The sequence below is a fragment of the Grus americana genome, chromosome 17 (assembly GCF_028858705.1).
Source record: "Grus americana isolate bGruAme1 chromosome 17, bGruAme1.mat, whole genome shotgun sequence".
Lineage (NCBI taxonomy): Eukaryota > Metazoa > Chordata > Aves > Gruiformes > Gruidae > Grus > Grus americana.
In genome coordinates this window covers 9,602,508-9,619,812 of record NC_072868.1, presented here as the reverse complement: position 1 = coordinate 9,619,812, position 17,305 = coordinate 9,602,508, and the positions used below count along the sequence as shown (strand labels likewise).

At 50.7% G+C, this 17,305-nt stretch overlaps 1 protein-coding gene across 14 annotated transcripts; it reads left to right on the top strand.

Moving 5' to 3' along the window:
• The first annotated feature begins 19 nt into the window (after positions 1–19).
• Positions 20–17,280, top strand: LOC129214086 (sodium-dependent lysophosphatidylcholine symporter 1-like). 14 transcript variants are annotated; one of them, XM_054845190.1, is made up of 16 exons: positions 20–2,521; positions 2,688–3,055; positions 6,303–6,871; positions 9,369–9,488; positions 9,812–9,936; positions 10,599–10,731; positions 11,160–11,238; positions 11,665–11,822; positions 11,947–12,037; positions 12,580–12,701; positions 12,816–12,899; positions 13,092–13,175; positions 14,145–14,257; positions 14,726–14,869; positions 15,129–15,326; positions 16,853–17,280. In XM_054845190.1, the coding sequence occupies exons 3-16, from the start codon at positions 6,785–6,787 to the stop codon at positions 16,959–16,961; spliced, it is 1,647 nt and encodes a 548-aa protein (XP_054701165.1). In that variant the 5' UTR covers positions 20–2,521; positions 2,688–3,055; positions 6,303–6,784; the 3' UTR covers positions 16,962–17,280. The 14 variants fall into 14 exon arrangements, with proteins under 14 accessions (XP_054701165.1, XP_054701169.1, XP_054701166.1 ...); XM_054845194.1 differs by lacking the exon at positions 2,688–3,055 and having other exon boundaries at positions 6,676–6,871; XM_054845191.1 differs by lacking the exon at positions 2,688–3,055.
• Positions 17,281–17,305: the final 25 nt, after the last annotated feature.

Sequence of the window (17,305 nt, the reverse complement as noted above, 5' to 3'; positions counted from 1 at the left end):
TACTCACCGCTTTGGGTTGCGTTGCGAGCAGGCTTCCCAGTGCTGAGCTGGCTTCAGCTAAATGAGATTAAAAACCTCAGCAGCATTTTTATAAAGATCTTTTCTGACAGGTGAACTTGGGGTTTCCCTGCCTGCATCACTTGACGTTGTGTAGTATGACAACTTAATCATCTGTGTGAACCAGTACGGAGAGAATTCATAAAGGGAATTTCCCTCGGAGCTAAATATAGTCACAACTGCCTTGTGGGAAGTCACACATTTTTAATTGTTCATCAGAGGATTTCTTGTATCCTGATCTTCTCCACACGTCATTTTGGGGACCTGGGACAACAGACTGCTGGCCAGGATGCACCCCTAGAGCCAGAAAGAAAGTTTCTCTAACAGAAAAAGTACAAATTATTTGTCTCCTGCTTCTGCCTTGGTTAGCTGGTGGCATCAGAGGACTGAGGTGGTGACTAGCTGGCGTCTGCGGTCTTTGGCTGGATGAACTGGCCACATTGGTTTCCCCAAAATTAAATGAGAGTTGGCAGCTAGACAGCAACTCATCTAGCTGCTGACCTCAAGGATTTTGTTGTGCAGATTCTGCTCACCGACGGGAAGTTTCACCGCCCAAGTTTTCTCCCAGCTCTCTCCTTGTCAGTGGGATGGACAGGTGCTAAATTCAGAGGGGCTCTGAGACGCTTCCCTCCCAGTAAAAGCGAATTTTCCCCCTGAGCCGGAGGGTGGCAGTGGTGCAGAGAAGCCTCTCTCCACCTCGAAGGGTACTGCTAAGAAACTCTTACCAGGTCCCAGCTGTCTGCGGGGAGCTGCACCTTGCGCTCCTGCATGTCTGTGAGCCCCTGTGGGATGCTGCTGCCGACTCTTTCTTCCTCTGATTCTTTTCTTGTTTTTTGTTTTTGTAAGTAATGAGCAGTCCTTATCTCCTGGTGAGCAGGATTTGCTCTGCCCTGCCGCCAGGCTATCTGAAGTGTGCCTGAGTGGAGCACTGAAACGGTATCAGTAACCAAGATAGACGTATCTTCCAAAGTTGACAAAAGAGCCTGTGGAACGAACTGGAAGCAACATATGTGCAATCTCCTGTATTAAACTATCTCCTTCTGGGAGCTGGTGGAATGTTTCACTATAAACTATAAAGCAAAAATGACAGCCAGGCTAATTAATGGGGAAGGGATAATAGAACAGGAAAAAGGGGTGGTGGTGGAAAAGAGACAACTTGATTTTGTAAAGAAAATCACCTTCCTTGTCACTTGTGCTGCTCTTTGGTGTTTGATGTGCCCCTGCAGGAAAATAAATGCTCATTTCTGACACTCCTATAGTTCGTGATGGTTGTTAGCAAGTTTGACTTTCTAGTAAAATCTCCTTCCTTTACCATTCCGTTTCTTTGTTTTAACAGAGTCATAGGCTGAGGTTGGGCTTTTCTAAAACTGACATTTATGCTTGCAAAAAAGTGTCTTTTTCTCCTTTGCCCGGAGAAGTGTTTCACTTTGAAATTTTTCTTTCTTTCTCTGATTATTCCCTCCACAAGGGAGTCTTGCCTGTCTTCCTGCTCTTTCACACACTGGTGTTAAGGCAGTGCTCCACATCTCGTGGGAAAAGTCACTTCTTTTCAATTTCTGTATGATAAAATACAGCATAGTTTTACAACTGTGCTGTCCTATCTGGGGCTGATGTCTTTCACTGTATCTGAGTGTTTTTCTTTGAGTGCTGTATTTTAACAGTTCACGCAGTTGATTGTTTCCTCTTTTCCCTTTTCACATGTCCTCGTTTAGTTTCTGTGTTTTCTGATAGCACTTCCCCACAAAAGTCTGGTTTGCACCACTTCCTGGGAACTTTGCCTCCCCTCTGTAATGCTGCTTTTGCCACAGGATGTTCCCTGGTCCGTGTTTCTTGCACGGTCAGTGGTCTGCTTATCTCAACCAGCTAGTTGGTTGGCTTGTTTTGGCACAAAACTCAGGTAGCTCAGCTAGTGGATAAATGGAAGCAGCGACAAGAGATAGGGAGCAAAAAATCTCAATGGGCACACCTGCACCTACAGAGGATGACTGTAAATTTTGGCTTTTTTTTTTTTCTTGTTGCTTTTGGTTATAATCAGTTATATTTAATTTAGTCTTTGCTCCTCATTGCTGGACAACACTAAATCTTTCCAGAAGAAGAAAGTGACCTTTGTGCCATGGCAGCTTCTTGAGTGAGTCTTTAGCTCCCTGGTGTCTTTAGAGGAGTGATCACAAGGATGTCAGTCTGCTCCTGGGATGTTCTTTGGAAGTTCAGTCAGGAGAGTTTTCTTTTGAAAGCAGCACTGCTTTACAGATCATTTGTTATCAAGAAAAAGGACCTTGAGTTGATGTTTTCTCTGACTCTGTAGTTACAGCGGAAAACTGGCTTGGGGGATTGGTGTCATAGTCATGTAAAACAAGACACTTATGGCTTTCTTCAAAGCCCACCACCGTGAGGGGAGGATCTGTGATGTCTGCGTTAATCCTTGGGCAGGAGCTGGTGTCTGCTCAGGAGTTTGCTGTTCTAGGTAAGCCTGTGTGAAGAATTACTAGATTGTGAAAGCAAGACAGTGCTACTCCCTTACTGCTTCTAAATGGTCTTGTTCCTGTTGGTGAACCAGAGTGTTTATAGATGGAGACTGGTGATTTTAAATGACAGATTTAATTAAGCAACAAAGTTGTTTTTCTTACCAGGTTGTGGGTTTCCATTGGTGCTTGTATAGTAAACACCTAGCCTCATCCAGGGAAGTGTCTGACAGTCACTGGAGGCAGAGCTGGGAAGCCAGAGCGTGGTTCTCAGCCATGCCAGCTGCCAGGCGTGCTTTCCTGGCGACCCAGCCGCCTCCCCGATGAAAGAAAAGACTTTCAGCTCCTCTCGCACTTCAAGACTCAGACCAGGCTTCTCCAAGCCGTGTGCTTCTGTACCTGTCCTTCAGGCACAGCGGTGATGAACATATGCATCGGTGCTCTGCCCGGTGTGAAGGGAATTAGCCATTGCGCACACACTCACTTGCTGAATCGTGCAGAGCTGGATCTCCTCACCTACAGCCCTTGTTAATGAGGTACGATTGCCCTGCCAGCTTTTGTAGTGTGTTTTAGGCAGTTTGACTTTGCTTTAGGAAGGAGAAAAGCTTAAAGGTAAGTGATGTCTGCTGAGACTTCAGCTGCAAGTCTTGTTCTTGCTCTGGTAAATAATGCTCGTGCTGTACCACGTGGCATAAACATACAGCGGGCACAATGGCGCTGAGTGGCTCTGGGAGCTGGTGGAGTGTGTGTCACTGCAGACTGCTCGGGGACTTTCATGTGTTGGCTGCTGCCAAAGTGCTAACTGGACTCCTACGGCAACACTGATGGAACAAGTAAGGAAACACACACAGTCTAAACCAAGGTAGCAGCTTATTGCAGCTGCTGGCCAGGTGATGGGCTGGCTGTCAGCAGGGATCCTGCAGAGTTCAACAGAAACGGGAAGAGAAATCCTTTCTAGATATTGTTAGCAAATGTTTTTTCCAAATGAGTCCCACGTTTCCCAATTAGACACTTCTACAGAGAGTAGTATAACACTAATTATGCAACAGGCCCACATCTTTGGCAGTTGAACAGCTCCTGTGTCAAGCACCTCTCGATTTACTTATTTATCATTTTCTGACTTATTTACCACATTCCTAAATGTTTATCTTATTTGCTGTTCTGTCTTGTCTGCACTGTGCCTGCCTGTCCCAGCACTGGGAGTTCCTGAATAGATTCCAGATGTTCTTATTTACTCAGGTACATTTCATGACTCTACATTAAATTAACTCTTTATTGGCTTATGGGGCCTACAGTCGTAACAGCACTTCCTTTCTCATCCATCTCGGTGGCTGTTGAAGTCACAACTCCAGTTCTACCAAGGGAAGATAGCTGTGCTATGGGGAACACGAGAGCCACTGGCTGTGCTTAGAAGCAGTCAAGGAGGGGTAAACCTTCGGAGGACTTGCTAGTGGAATGTATCCAAATGCTGCCATTTGCTTCTGTGCCAAAAAAAATCCCATTTGCTGGCATTAGACTTCTTTAGGGTTTGTTTTTTGTTTTTTTCCAGTGGGGCTCCCTTGCCTGAGCAGCCCATCTCTAGGTCATAGTACCCTGAGAAAAGCTGTTCAGCTAGCATGGCTTGGACTGGAGTTGTTTGTATCACACATTCCTGGGCCCTGGGCTGCCTTGAGAGATAAGATGTCATGCTTTTGCAGTGGAGAAGCGGATTCTGGGGAAGGGACCTTTCCTTTGCAATGAGTAAACTCCAACATGACCTTGTTTCTTAAACTGCAGAGCTTTGGCTTCTCTGAGCCTTTTGCTGAGTATTTGTGCAACAGAAAAATGGGTGTAGCTGCAGTGTTGCTGAGTGCTCTTGCTATTCTTTCAAACCTATTTCTAAGCAACTGATAGCAAAAGATCGATGTAGCAATGGAAGAGGCATCGTCCTTTTGCTCCAGACCCTTGGTGTACACAGCAAGCCGGTTTGGTTAGATTTCAGGCCTTGGCACATGGTGTTATTAGAAAGCTCACTGCTTGTAGCAAGTAGCCCAGTGATTACCAGTGAGATCGGTGCTTTTCACCGAAATGTGCCTTTCCAGCACAAAGCTGTACCCCACTCTTGCGCAGAGGCGGGCTGAGAACTCCCCATGCTGCTCTAGCAATCGTGACATCCTGTCTAGACCCAACGGGTGATGCTGTCTTGTGTAAGGCACTGAGCAACATGACAAAAGGCTTTGGGAGGATCTGAGCAGAGCAGAAATAAAGCTTTCCTGTGTTGAAGATAATTGTGCACTGAACTAGCCAGGGAGCGAGAGCTACACAGCTCCTCTGGGAGGTAACTGTTGGTCATCTGTTGGCTTTCTAGTCTGTGAGCAGAAAAGGCAGCTATTTGCACCTGGAGAGTAAATGAGTGCCAAAGAGCCAGAGGATTAAGTGCTGAGTACAGTTTCCAAAGGTACCTTGTGTCTATCCATATGTAATTGTGTGTGGTGAGTGGGTACAAAATGGCCTAGGGAAAAAAAAAGTCAGGTTTTTATATTTCCTTTTGAGTTTCCCCTTTCCTCTTGGGTGGGGAGAGATGTATTTTGCTTTCCTATAGAGATGTATGCTTAGATATGCTGGTGGGAGACAGGGATTTGGCTCCCACTGCACTGGCTAGGGTCCAGCGTGAGTGATATTCATTATCTGGGATGACAGTAAAATAGCAGTGAAGAGAGATGCTGCTGACTCAGTTGTACTGTGGCTTATTAACCAAGTTCTGACTCAGCCTGCAAAATTCAGAGTTTTTTTTAGATTAGCCCCCACTGGACAAGGCAAGGCTGAGTTGAAGATGACACATTTTTTTAACAGTGTTGTGATGAAGCTTGCAGAATGGGTGCTTGCGTTCCCCTTGGGTATGGGTGGCGGTGCAGAGACACTAACGTGGATTTAATGCTCCCAGTGGCTTTTGGTAACCTGGAAGGAGAGCAGGGAGAGGGTTTTGCCTGTGTTGTTCTGCCCCGGCTGCTGCATATAAGCTCAGTCTTGGAGACTGAGTTTGATCAAGCTGGAGAAGCCTGTTTTTAGAGAGCTGCCTGATGAGAGTAATGTGCCAAATGCATGATTAGTGGGCAGAGTGGCAGTGTGATCCCTTTCCTGCCAGCCTTTTGCTGTGTGCCTTCTGTCCTCTGAAGCCGATTTCTCCCTCTGCCTTTGCTTTGCCAAGTGCTCGTAACAGTGTCTGGCTGCGTGCTGTGAGCACCGCTGCCTTGGGAACTTGGCTGCTCCCACACAGTCAGCACAGAGTAACTAGGCTCCTACTGCTCTTAATGTACGAGTAATTTTTGGTTTGTGATACAAAGACTGCTGGGCTGTAGGGGCTATGAAGGGTCTGTGAAAGGGGACTAAGGAAAGCACGTTTCTTCTCACTAGGCTAAAACATACTGTGTGGAGTCTGCATTGCTGTGGGAGATCTCTCAGGAGCTCACACACTGAAAGAGGTTGATAATTACTGATCTCGCTTAATAAAGAAAGGAAAATGTATCCCACGCCTCCTACTCTCACTGACATTGTCCTGAGCTAAGGCAGTGCCAAGATCTCGCACCCATTAAGGAGAGGGCAAAGCAAAGGGACAGGAGGTTTCCACAGCCCCGAATAAGGAGCCAGAGCTGGGCTCCTGGTCTTCCTGGACTGCCTTGGGAGAGAGGGGCTTTGGTGGGGAGCGACTCACAGCAAGAACTTGCCTGTTCCTGCTGCCCTCTCCCTGGCTGCTCCAGCCACTTTGGCTGCCTGCTCTAGGTTTCACATGCTGGTTCTTTGCAGCTGGGGGTTGCTGGTGCTGAGGCAGGAGTCCTGGACTGGCTCAAGCATGTTCCTGTGGTAGTCTGGAGCTCAGGCAAAGGACTTGTTCTCCACGCCCCTAAGATCCCAGCGTGGGAGCAGCTCTGGGATGGGGAGGAAGTGCTGCACCCAGCTTGAGATTTGAAGAGCACTGGATTTCTCCACTTGACTGCAGAGAGACTGGGAGCTACTGCCTTGAGCACATGCTGCACTGTGAGCCCACTGTGAGCAGGTTTCCTGCCTCCATGGGCAGAGTCTGCCCACGCTCCTCCCTCAGAGCCGGTCATTTCCCCTCCATCAGCTCCCACTGGGGCCCCGCAGATGTTGTATGTTCACTTGTCAAATCTCCATCCAGCTCTGATCTGCGTCTGTGGTGTGCTCTTTGACGTACGAGGCAACTTCTTACTCGCCCTGAGTGAGGAAGCTTCTGCTTCCCCACTGCGTGCGCGGTCGTGTCTGCAGTCATGCTTCCAGGTGGTCACGAAGATGCTGAGCTGCACAGGTTAACCCAAGAAGGAGCTCCTCCACAGAGGAGAGTGGTCCACAGAGAGGTAAGATCAGTGTCCCAGGGTGCTTCTTTCTTACACGCAGAAATGTATTTCACATGTACACGCTAACCGTCGCGAGCATGCACACCCACGCAGAGCCTGCCAGCCACAGGGTGTGGGAGTGTTTCGAGGTGTTTATGACTCAAGCTCAAGAACACATTGTTAAAGCAAGGCTTTGCATTTTGTTCTTGTTGCTGCTGATTTTCAAGTGAAATGGGCAGAGACGTGCCGAGCGCTGTCTTACCTGCTGAGAGCATAAAGGGAACAAAACCTGCCATGAAACCTTACAGCCGAGAAAAATGCCTTTGTAATTTTAGAAAGAGAGCTGCTGTGGAAACAAGATGTTGCATAAGTGCTCCTCAGTGGTGGTGCAAGCCTAGTGCTTCAGCCATCCCTGCGGGACACGGTTGGCCTGTAATTTGAAATAAAAGGGACCTGGCTTTCACTGCATGCTGTAAAAGGCAGAAAGTGAACTGGGACCAGAAGCTGAAAGGCACAACCGGACTGCCACGGTTACCTGGCACAGGAAAAGCAGGCGCTCCGCTCTCCTGGGTGTGCAGGAAGAGGCTGGGCCCTCCAGCCTGGTGGGTACAGCAGCGTCAGTGCTTTTTCTGTGACGTGGGCTGTGGAGGAGTTATTGCTGATCACTGTGTGAGGGAAATGTGCTCGGTGCCTTCTGGAATGCTGCTTTTTGGGATTGTGCCTGTGTTTTTGGAAGCTGCTCCCTAGTACCATTACAATGAAGGTCTGCCATCCCTCAAGGGTGGCTGTCAGCGTGATTGATGTTAGAGGCACAGCAAGCCATCTCCAGCCCAAACAGGCTGGGGAACTGGCAGGTTGCTCCCTCACCCCATGACAGATGAGGGCAAGTGGGAATTTGAAGCGATCCCTGACTTGATTTCCCTGTTATCCAGCTGTTGATGTGACCCTGCAGTCTGTCCCTCAGCCCAGCCTCTTGCACAGCTGCCTCTGTGCCAAGTGTTCATCCCTCCTCACTGTCTGCTCTTCTGCAGAGCTCTTGCTGGAGGAGCTCACAGCCTTTTATAGCCATGCCTGGACCAGGCCTGTCGCCTGGGATGACCATCTGCCCTGCGTGTGCAGGGAAACTTTCCAAATCTTTCCAGAAAGGGCTGTGTATTTTTTGGGTGCAGGACAGCAACCTGCCTGCCATGCCCTGAGCTGTGCTGGAGCTGCTCAATGATTGGGAAAGCCGAAACGTGGTATAGACCAGGAACCTAGGTCGCCGATGACTGTGTTAGACCTGAGCATCATCCCAGGGACCATGTGCTGAGATGGGAGGTCAGCCCTGGTCTCCAGGTGTCTGTGCTGCGACCCCACCACCGCTCACCCTATCCCGACAGAAATGACCTTTAGCAGTGGTCTGCTCATAGGAGAGTTGAGCTGCAACCAAGGCTGCATGCTGCTTCAGCCAAGTGGAAAGCTGAGCCCGGACGGGCAGCCTGCTTTCTATGTGGTCTCATCCTGTATTCTGCAGGATACTCCCAGTCTTGTGTGATGTAGAGGTGTATCATGCTAGGCAGCAAGTTCATTTCAGGGCTGGGAGGAAGTCAGTGCTGTAGGTTGCCTCTGGGAACTTGCCAGATACTTGAGGCTTGGCATGGTATTTACTAAAGCTAACCACATCCAAATAAAATAGAAGCTTTGCCATGAGCCCTTTTCCTGCGCGCTGAAACGTTCCTTGTGCTTTCCCTGTTGATCTATAGAAATCCCCTGAGCTCTGGCCTTTGCAGTCTCTCTCCTCAGACTGCCTCTGTTACAGTCACTTTAAGCCGGATGCAGTTTGTACTTTTTAATATTAATGAACTTGAACCACTGGATTGTGGCTCAATAGAATAGGAAAGAACAATGTTAGACCAGCTCAGCAGATAGCTCTGTGTCTGGCATTAGATATGTATCTCATTTACGTTAGCAGCCTGTGATTTCATGCAAACATGCTGCCAAGGAGAATCAAGGTGAAACACCAAGGATGTGGTCCTGGTGACAAGACAAGCCCAAGACAGGCAAATGAGACAGATGCCCACTGATCAGCTCTTGCCTTGGGGCTTTGGCTGGTGGAGGAGTGGATGTGGGCTGAGGGGCTGGAGCAAGGAGAGAGGCTGTGCAAGAGACCCTGAAGGCTTATGAATAATATGAAACGCCACTGAGCAGGACCTCGGGAGCCAGGCTGCTGCCCGAGGATGAGTCGTGTGTAGGAAGCACTGTGCGTGACCCACCAAGATTACCAGCAGATGGGGAAGCACCCTACAGCACCCCAACTGCCATGTCCACCTTGCTCGTGGGTATCAGGTGGAGTGATGTCCAGCCAAAGGACAGGTATGTGTGTCTTGAGCAGGTTGGGGGGGCGTTGTGACGTGACTCAGGGTTTAAGTGGCCCTCGGAGAACCCAGCGGATGGGACAAGCAGCGGCTGGAGGTTGGCTGTTGGCCAGAGGTGCGTATCATTTCTCAGGTGGGCTTGTTCCCTGGTGTCTCGGCTGCAGGAGAAGCCAGGACTGACGCTCTGCAGAAAGGTTTGCTATGCTGTTGGGGGCATTCCCTACCAGATGACAGGCAACGCCCTTGGGTTTTTCCTCCAAATCTTCCTGTTGGATGTTGTGCAGGTGAGTGGCCGCGTGAGATGGGGTTATCTGCAAAGGAGCTTAGCATAAGCCCAGCAGACCGGGGCAAGGGTAGAGTTTGGTGGGTGGCCAAAGCCCATGGAAATAAATGCTTATCAGAATTAAGTATTCAAACTGGATCAAAATCATGTGATGTAAACGTTGGTGGGTGTGCAGGAGACGTTTTCAGGCCATTTCAGTGCTTGGAGTGGTCTCCAGGGGTTGCAGATGAAACATTGGCTAGAGCAAGCTGGATCGTGCTGACTGTTTGCAGCTTTTTGCCAGGACTTCTTTCCCTTTTGAGCTGCGGTTTCCATTTCTCCCAGCTGGATCCATTCCATGCCTCTCTGATCATTTTCCTTGGAAGAGCTTGGGACGCAGTTACTGACCCTGCTATTGGCTTCCTGGTCAGCAAGAGCCCAAGGACAAAATATGGCAAGCTGGTCCCATGGTGAGTGTCCAGGCTGGAGCCTTGGAAGGGTCTTTGCTGGGCTCAAATTCCTTCAGTGCTAGCACAAGGAGGTAGCTGGGATGCCTCACTGGGAGTTTAATGTGATTGGGAATTACAAAACTTTAAGATCACAAGGACACTTTAACATAACTTGCGGTGAGGTCAATATCTCATTGCAATGAAAGAAGAGGAATGTACTGCAAACTTGTATACTTGCTGTTTCTGAGGCCTCACGTGGGGTTAAGCGCTCTGAGAGTCCCACGCGGTGGTACGTACAGAGTTTAGTAGTGAGCTCTGCCAGCAGGTCTCCACCAGGCTTTAACCACAGGCAAATCTTGCACATAGAGGGTTACAGCTGCCCCCAAGGTTCTGCTGCAGGGCAAGGACTTGAAGTGGTTAAGCAAGAGAATAAAAAATGTTGTACAACTTGGACATTACTTTTTCTCGCAACCTTTGTGCTTAGCTACCACCAGCCTGACTGATGGACAGGACTGATGGAAGTTTGAGCAAAGCTGCTTCCTCTTGCAGATCTTGATCTTGTAGTAGCTGGGTTGTGGTTTGAAAGCTGGGGAAGAGGCTGCGCTACGTAGCTCAGATTGTGCAATGAGAAGTGTGACCACCTTATTGAGGGTCACATCTGACCAGCTCTGCTTCTTCCCCAGGATCGCATGCTCCATGCCATTCGGGGTGCTCTGCTACTGCATGATGTGGTTCACCCTCTCGGATGCCACCCCCACCTCCCTGAAATTCCTGTGGCACCTGTTCATGTACAGCTTCTTCCAGACTTGCATGACTGTAAGGAACATGGCACCTGGGGCTGACTGTCTTACACATCATCCTATACAGCAATGGGAACATGGTCAGCTGGGGAGTATTAGCCCCAGCCTCTCCAGGAGGGGACCTGGAGCGGTGTCTGGGAGAACTCTAGCTGGGGAGCGGTGCGGGATGCGGAATGTTGCCAGCCATCCCTGCAGGGATGGTGAGATGGAGGGGTGCATTTGAATGCTGAGGATTTGGCTGGGCTGCCTGTGTATGGTGATGTGAACTTCTCCATCACAGGTTTGTGGGAATGCAGAAAATCACAGAAGAGGGTGAAAAGCCACCTGTGTGCAGGGGTGTCACGGAAGGCAGCATTATCTGCTGTGTGTAGGGAGGAGGGGGGTCATGACCAGCAAAACAAGGAAGTAGCAGCCGGAACTGTGTTTGAACTGTGCTCTCCCTAGTGCCACCACGTGCCATACTCCTCCTTGACAATGTTCCTGGGAGGAACCCAGAGAGACCGTGACTCGGCCACTGCCTACAGTAAGTGTCTGTGCCCCTACAGCCCCAGTCTGCCTGTGTTCTGGGAGACCCTCCCCAGAGGAGAAGTGAACTTCATCTGGCTTTGATCAGGCTGCACAGTGGATGGGGTACACCAGGGATATGAAAAGAGGGATGAAACCAGTCATCTGCTGCAAAGAATTTGCCTGCAGAAACATTTCTTATATCTGTGTCATCCCTAGGGGACTCAGGACACAGATTTATTGGTTTCAAACATCAGAGCATTTACTGTTGGAGCCAAGGGAAAAAATCAGAGCAGGTGGAAATAGCAGATCTTTTCTTCTGGGGCAGCTCTGGATGTTGATGCCTCCAATTCTGTTCCCAAAGCTGATCTCTTACCCTGTCTGAGGGATGTGTCCCATCAGCCAGGGAGTGGGACTGAGGTTTCTCTCCTGGTTTTCCTGGCAGGAATGGGGATGGAAGTGTTCAGCACACTCCTTGGGTCAGGAATCCAGGGGCAGATTGTGGGCAGATACCATGCCCACACGATGAACAGCTGTTACGTATCAAACGAGACCCTGCACAACACCAGCATCTACAGCCTCACCGATTCTCTGGAGAACACGGTAAGGGCAGGCCCGGCTGCCCCTCTGCTCCTCCCGTAAGGTCTGGGGCAGGCGCTGCTGGCTGTGCTGCCAGCTCTGTGTGTGGTACCTGCATTGTCACTGTGCATTGTCTCTCATTTTCCAGCGTAGGGCCTATGTGTTTGCATCCCTGGCCCTGGGCTCAATCTATTGCCTGTCCTGTCTGATTCTCATCTTTGGAGTCAGGGAGCAGCCTGGTAAGGTCCATTTAGATGCAATTTTGGAGGGTGCCCAGTGGCAGTGGATGGTGAGGATGAGGCTGCAGAGGAAGGTGTGAGGCAGAGGAGCTGGGCTCCTGTGTGGGGGATGGCTCTCTGGGTGTGGGGCTCAGAAACACAACACATACTTGGATGCTGAGACCCTCCTTGGTCTGTGCTGGCAGCATCTTGCTCCTGCAGAGGAGAGGGGAGATGGAGAAAGGAAGGCTCCGGCTGCCTGGGAGCTCCTGCAGGGAGCCCTGGGCCTGGGTCTGTAGCTCACTGCTTCACACTGAGCCAGTCTCACCAACGCACACCCTGCAGAGCTACACAGGCCAGCCCGAGCGCACAGTGTAAAGAGGCAAAATCCTGCCCATAGCTGACACCATGGCTGTTGTCTCTGCACTGAGATGTCAGACTCCAATAGCTCCTCACCCAGCTGAGCTGAACCCCAGACATAGCGGCACAGTCCCCCTGTGCCTCCCATCCCGTTGCGTTTTTTCTGGCAGCTCCAGTGCAAGCCCTGCTGTCTCTCCTCTCAGGACCCCTCAGCCCCCTGGGGAAGGTTGAGCTGCCCTTTGCCAGCTGCTTGAGGATGATCATGGGACACAAGCCCTACACCCAGCTGCTGTGTGGCTTCCTCTTTGCATCCCTGGCCTTCCAGGTACGAGACCTGCCATGGCAGTAGGAGAACTTGGGTGATGAGATGTCTGGGCAAGTTATCTAGTCAGTGAACTTGGGACCCCCAGACATGAAACTCTCCATATTCCTTTCTCAGATCACACAGGGGATCTTTGCCTTCTTCTGTACTCATGCCGCGGGGCTGGCAGGGAAGTTCCAGCATTTAGTGCTTATCATGTTGGTAAGTGAGCCCTGAGGAGGCCTTCCTGGTGGAGGGGGTTGATCCCTGGGTCACCCCAGTCCTCGAGCATGGGCAGCTCAGCCTCGTGGAGTCATGCATTGCTGCTTCTGCCCATCAGCAAGGACGTCACCAGGCAGAGACTGGCAGTCCTGGGGGGCATTTTTAAGACCCTCGCCTTTGTTCTCTCCTCAGGTCACAGCTTCCCTCTCTATTCCCTTTTGGCAGTGTTTTTTGAGGAGATTTGGGAAGAAAACAGCAGCATCACTGGGCCTGGTGGTGAGTTTGCCCATGGTTGTGGGGCTGTGGACTGAGAAGCCCTGTGAGGGGACAGCCTTGCCCCTAGCCGCTCATGGTGTCTGGGGAGAAGAGCTGGCTGAGATGGCCCTGAGTGCAGTGTCCTCTGCACTGCAGGTGACTAGGAGTTAAGCCAGTAGTTGATAGCAGCTCTGCACTTCCTTGTATCTGGTCACTGCTGGTATCAGTGGCCGTTGCTCCACAGAGCTTTGTGTTGAGGTGCAGGGAGGCCGAGGGACCGTCCCTCGGACAGTGGGGAAATGATTTTTTTGCAGCATCATGCAAACAAGGGCTCGAGCTCCAAGACTCTGTGGCTGCAGATCTGGTGAGCAGTGTGTGATCAGATACTGTACCAATGCACCAGTCTCATGTGCTCACACAAACATCATCCTGTGACCTCTGTGGATCTTGTGGATCTCCAGGATCTTGCATGCTTGATGCAAGCGATCTGAGTTCTGCCAGCCAGTTCCATGAGAGGCATGGGTGAGGGAATGAAGGGCTGTGCACCACTCTTGGTAGTGGCTAGGAAACAGCCTGCTCATCAGACACGCATCCCAGCTGCTGCCTGGCTTTCCAGGTCAGCAAGGAAATCCCATTTAGGGTTTTTTTTCAGAATTAGGTCCTAAAATCCCACTGAGGATCTATCTTCAGATGCCTTCCTCACAGACGTTGGGTGCAATCCATAGCAGATCCAGCCTTCCAGTTTAAACGCCCAGCTCCATTGCCCTCCATAACCATCCCTTCTTTACCCATGAGGAAGGTTTCGCTGCCAGTGTCAGCCTGTCCAGGGCCTCCATGCTGCACTGCACAGGGAATGGGAGCAGTTCTGTTTATGAAATGCGTGGGGAAGGGGGAAGTGTGGCCTTTGGTTGGGCAGAGGAGTGCAAGCGGCCTGTGAGCAGCAGAGAGGACCTATGTGCTTTTGGTTTTTCTTTTCCTCTTGCTGCACAGCTGATGATCCCAGCCCTGGTAGCTGTCACCCAGGTGATGCACAACTTCCTGGCCTTCGTCTTCCTGGTGATCATGGCAGGCTGCAGCATGGCTGTGCTCTACCTTTTACCGTGGTGAGCAGAGGCACCTCTGAGCCGCTTGTCAGGTGGAGAGGAGGGGAAGGTTTTGGGGAAAGCGCTACCCATGATGTGCCAAGACTGCCTGTTTGCTCAATACGGCGGCTTTTGAGCTGCAGAGAGACACGTGAAGGTGGGACTGGGAAGGGACGTGGATGTGATCCGTGGTTCCCCAGCAGCATCGATCACTCTGTGATTGGGTTCAGGAGCAGGACGCCAGTCATTGCACAAGGCACTGTTTTTCTTCTCTTTTTCTGAAGCAGCTGCCGCACCCTCTCTGTAAGATGCTCTCTGCCCTGTTTGCCTAAGGCAGAGGACAGGCACAAAGCGGTCTCCAGAGTGGGGTTCTGCAAGGGATTTCTGTCTCTCTCTGCTGCTTGGAGAGGCCTTGGAGCAGCTGCAGCTGAGTTCGGCAGGTGCTGGTGTGGGTGTCACCCATGTGTCTGTGGGGCTGTCTGTCCCCAGGTCCATGCTGCCAGATACGGTGGATGACTTCATGCTGAGGAACCCCAGCTGCCTCAACCTGGAGGCTCTCTTCTACTCGTTTTATGTCTTCTTCAACAAGTTTGCAGGTGGCCTTGCTGTGGGGATATCAACGCTGAGTTTACAGTAAGCCCCAAACACTACCTCCCCTATTTTGTCAGTCCAGCACAGGCACTTTCTACTGCTGTTTTCTAGAATGTCTGATAGGAGATGCTGGAATGAGTCACAGGGGTATCCAAATTTGCCTTTCTAACATCTACTGGGAGCAAGAGGACCAGATGGTTTTGGTATTCCCCAAAACTGGGCCTCTGATACCAGACTCTAGAGGACAGCAATGGAGGTGCCTGCTTGCCTTTCTGCAGTGACCCGGTGGGGCTGGGGGAAGGAAAACCATTCTCCCCTTTAGTTTTGCAGGTTACCATGTTGGAGACTGCACATACAACCCCTCAGTCATCCTCACCTTGCAGCTGCTCATGGCCCCAGTCCCCATAAGCCTGCTGCTCATTGCCATAGTCATCTTCTGCCTTCATCCCATCAATGAGGAGAGGAGGAAGCAGATGAGAATGGAGATGGAGACAATGGGGTAACTTCAAGTTCCCTGAAGGAGCTGGGTCACATAGCACTAATCTGGGTATCTGCCTTAGTCCTAGCCTGACACAGAAATGTTGTACGGTGGAGGGATTGCGTGTGTCCAGTCCAGGTCCCCGTGGTTGGGCTGAGATCCTCTCTAGGGGTGCATTTTCTGAAGGGTTTGGGGATATTTTTGGGGCTGCTGACTTCACACCAGATGTCATGAGTGCTCGTGTGCCTTTTAACAGGCATCAGGTACAGCTCGGTAGCAGAGAATTAACCCAGGCCTGAAGTGGGTGAGTTCATCGGGAAGGACATGGATTTGCTGTGCTGTCAGGATGTGCTGCTGTCGGGGAAAGTCATCGCTTCCTGTTGTTTCCTGTTCCCTGTCCCAAAGGCCTGGTTTGCATCCTGACCCCCTCCCTCTCCCAGCTGGCAGGCACAGGATGGGGAGGGGGTCCTGCTGCAGCCACCTCACCAGAGCTGCTTTCTCCAGGGCTTGGCCTCAATGGTCTTTTGGCAGGTCCTGACAGATCTGGGCAAGGCAGATCCACGTTCTCCTTCTGGGAGAGACTGCAATGCTGGGGAGGAAAGGTGCCCACCAGCCTTGGAGCAGGGCTCGCACACACTGGGGTGCAGAGGTGTCACTTAACCTTGTGTGAAAGCATGCACAAAGAACTCAGGGATTGCTTTGGAGAGGAAACTATTTTTTGACCAGGTTTTAGGGGAGATAGACTGCTGAGATAGTCTAAGCACAAATACATGCACTGCCATTTCACAGAGACAGGTTTAGAATTTCTTTGAACAAGGGTGAAGTTCAAGCCAGCAGTGTTTTAAAGCATATGCAGAAACAACGACATCTGGCAGTAGGGTGGTGGAAACTAGCTCCGTCCATCTGGCTGGGCCTTGTTAGCTGAGTCACTTCTGGGGAACCAGGAGCTTCTTGGTGCAAGAAGCCATGGAAATGGGCTGCACTACCTCCGGTCAGGCAGCTGGGTGGGTTTCTAGCAGCTTGTCCTGTTTTTTGCCAGGTTGGGAAGTTATGGTAGAAGTGTCAAATGTCAAGAAGAGCTGAGTCGCTTTTAAATCATAGCCCATTGCTAGATCTCCCACAGCAGCATCTTGCAAGAGCTGCTCGGCACCTCCACATCTCTCCTGGCAACAGTGAGGGCGCAGCGGGGGGAAGAAAGGAGAAATCAGACATCTCATGGCTGGTAGTGTTGAGCTGTGTTCAGCCTTGTGCAGAGGCAGAGGGTGAGGCTGGTTATTTTTAGGGCTAGAGCTGTATCTGACCGTTGGTTGACCTTGCAGCTCTCCAGTCTGGTGCACACTGGCAGGATCTGAGCAAATTACTCCCCAGTTGTGCGTTGAATTAATTTTAAGCCTTAAGTCTTGTGGTGCAACTTTGCAGTCAGTGGGGGAGATCGTGTTTTAGAGCTGCGTCAGGGTACCTGCAGGATCGTTGCAGCAGTCCAGATTCAGAACAATTTCTCAGATGCCTTTTTTTTTTTTCTTTTTTTGTTGTTTTGTTTTCTGGAGCGTGAAGGATGTCCCTTGGGATTGCCTGACTAAGCCCACAGCCAGGTGTTGGGATGCACTGCCCTCTGCCACCACGCTGCTTTCAGCCTTGCTGCCCATGGATTTATGAACGAGCAAGTGCCTTTGAACATCAAGGAAACGCTCTGATTGCTGAGAGCTTAAAGCCCTGCAGAAGGCATGAATTGTCTTCAAAGGCATGTGCTCCTCAGGACAGAGGAGCGGGCTTGATCTGGAGCTTCCAGCCTGTAGCACGGGCTGTGAACGGGCCATGGGCCACTGCAGAGCAAGACCTGACCTGGTGCAAAGCAGGGAGCTGCTGCTGGCGTGCGTGGTGCCTGCCAACCCTGATGCCGCCCGGGGTGGTGCTGCTGTGTATCAAACAATGTCCCACTTATTTTTTACAGTATTAAATCTGAACGGTCATGCTTTTTCCTCTTGGTATTTCTTATTTTG

What these genes read in the sequence shown, in the direction of transcription:
- LOC129214086 (XM_054845194.1), top strand. Translation starts at nt 6,785, where the DNA reads ATGCTTCCAGGTGGTCACGAAGATGCTGAGCTGCACAGGTTAACCCAA. An exon ending in TTGCATCCCTGGCCTTCCAG is followed by an intron (nt 12,702 to 12,815) that starts GTACGAGACCTG and finishes TTCCTTTCTCAG; the next exon opens with ATCACACAGGGGATCTTTGC. An exon ending in ATATCAACGCTGAGTTTACA is followed by an intron (nt 14,870 to 15,128) that starts GTAAGCCCCAAA and finishes GGCTGGGGGAAG; the next exon opens with GAAAACCATTCTCCCCTTTA.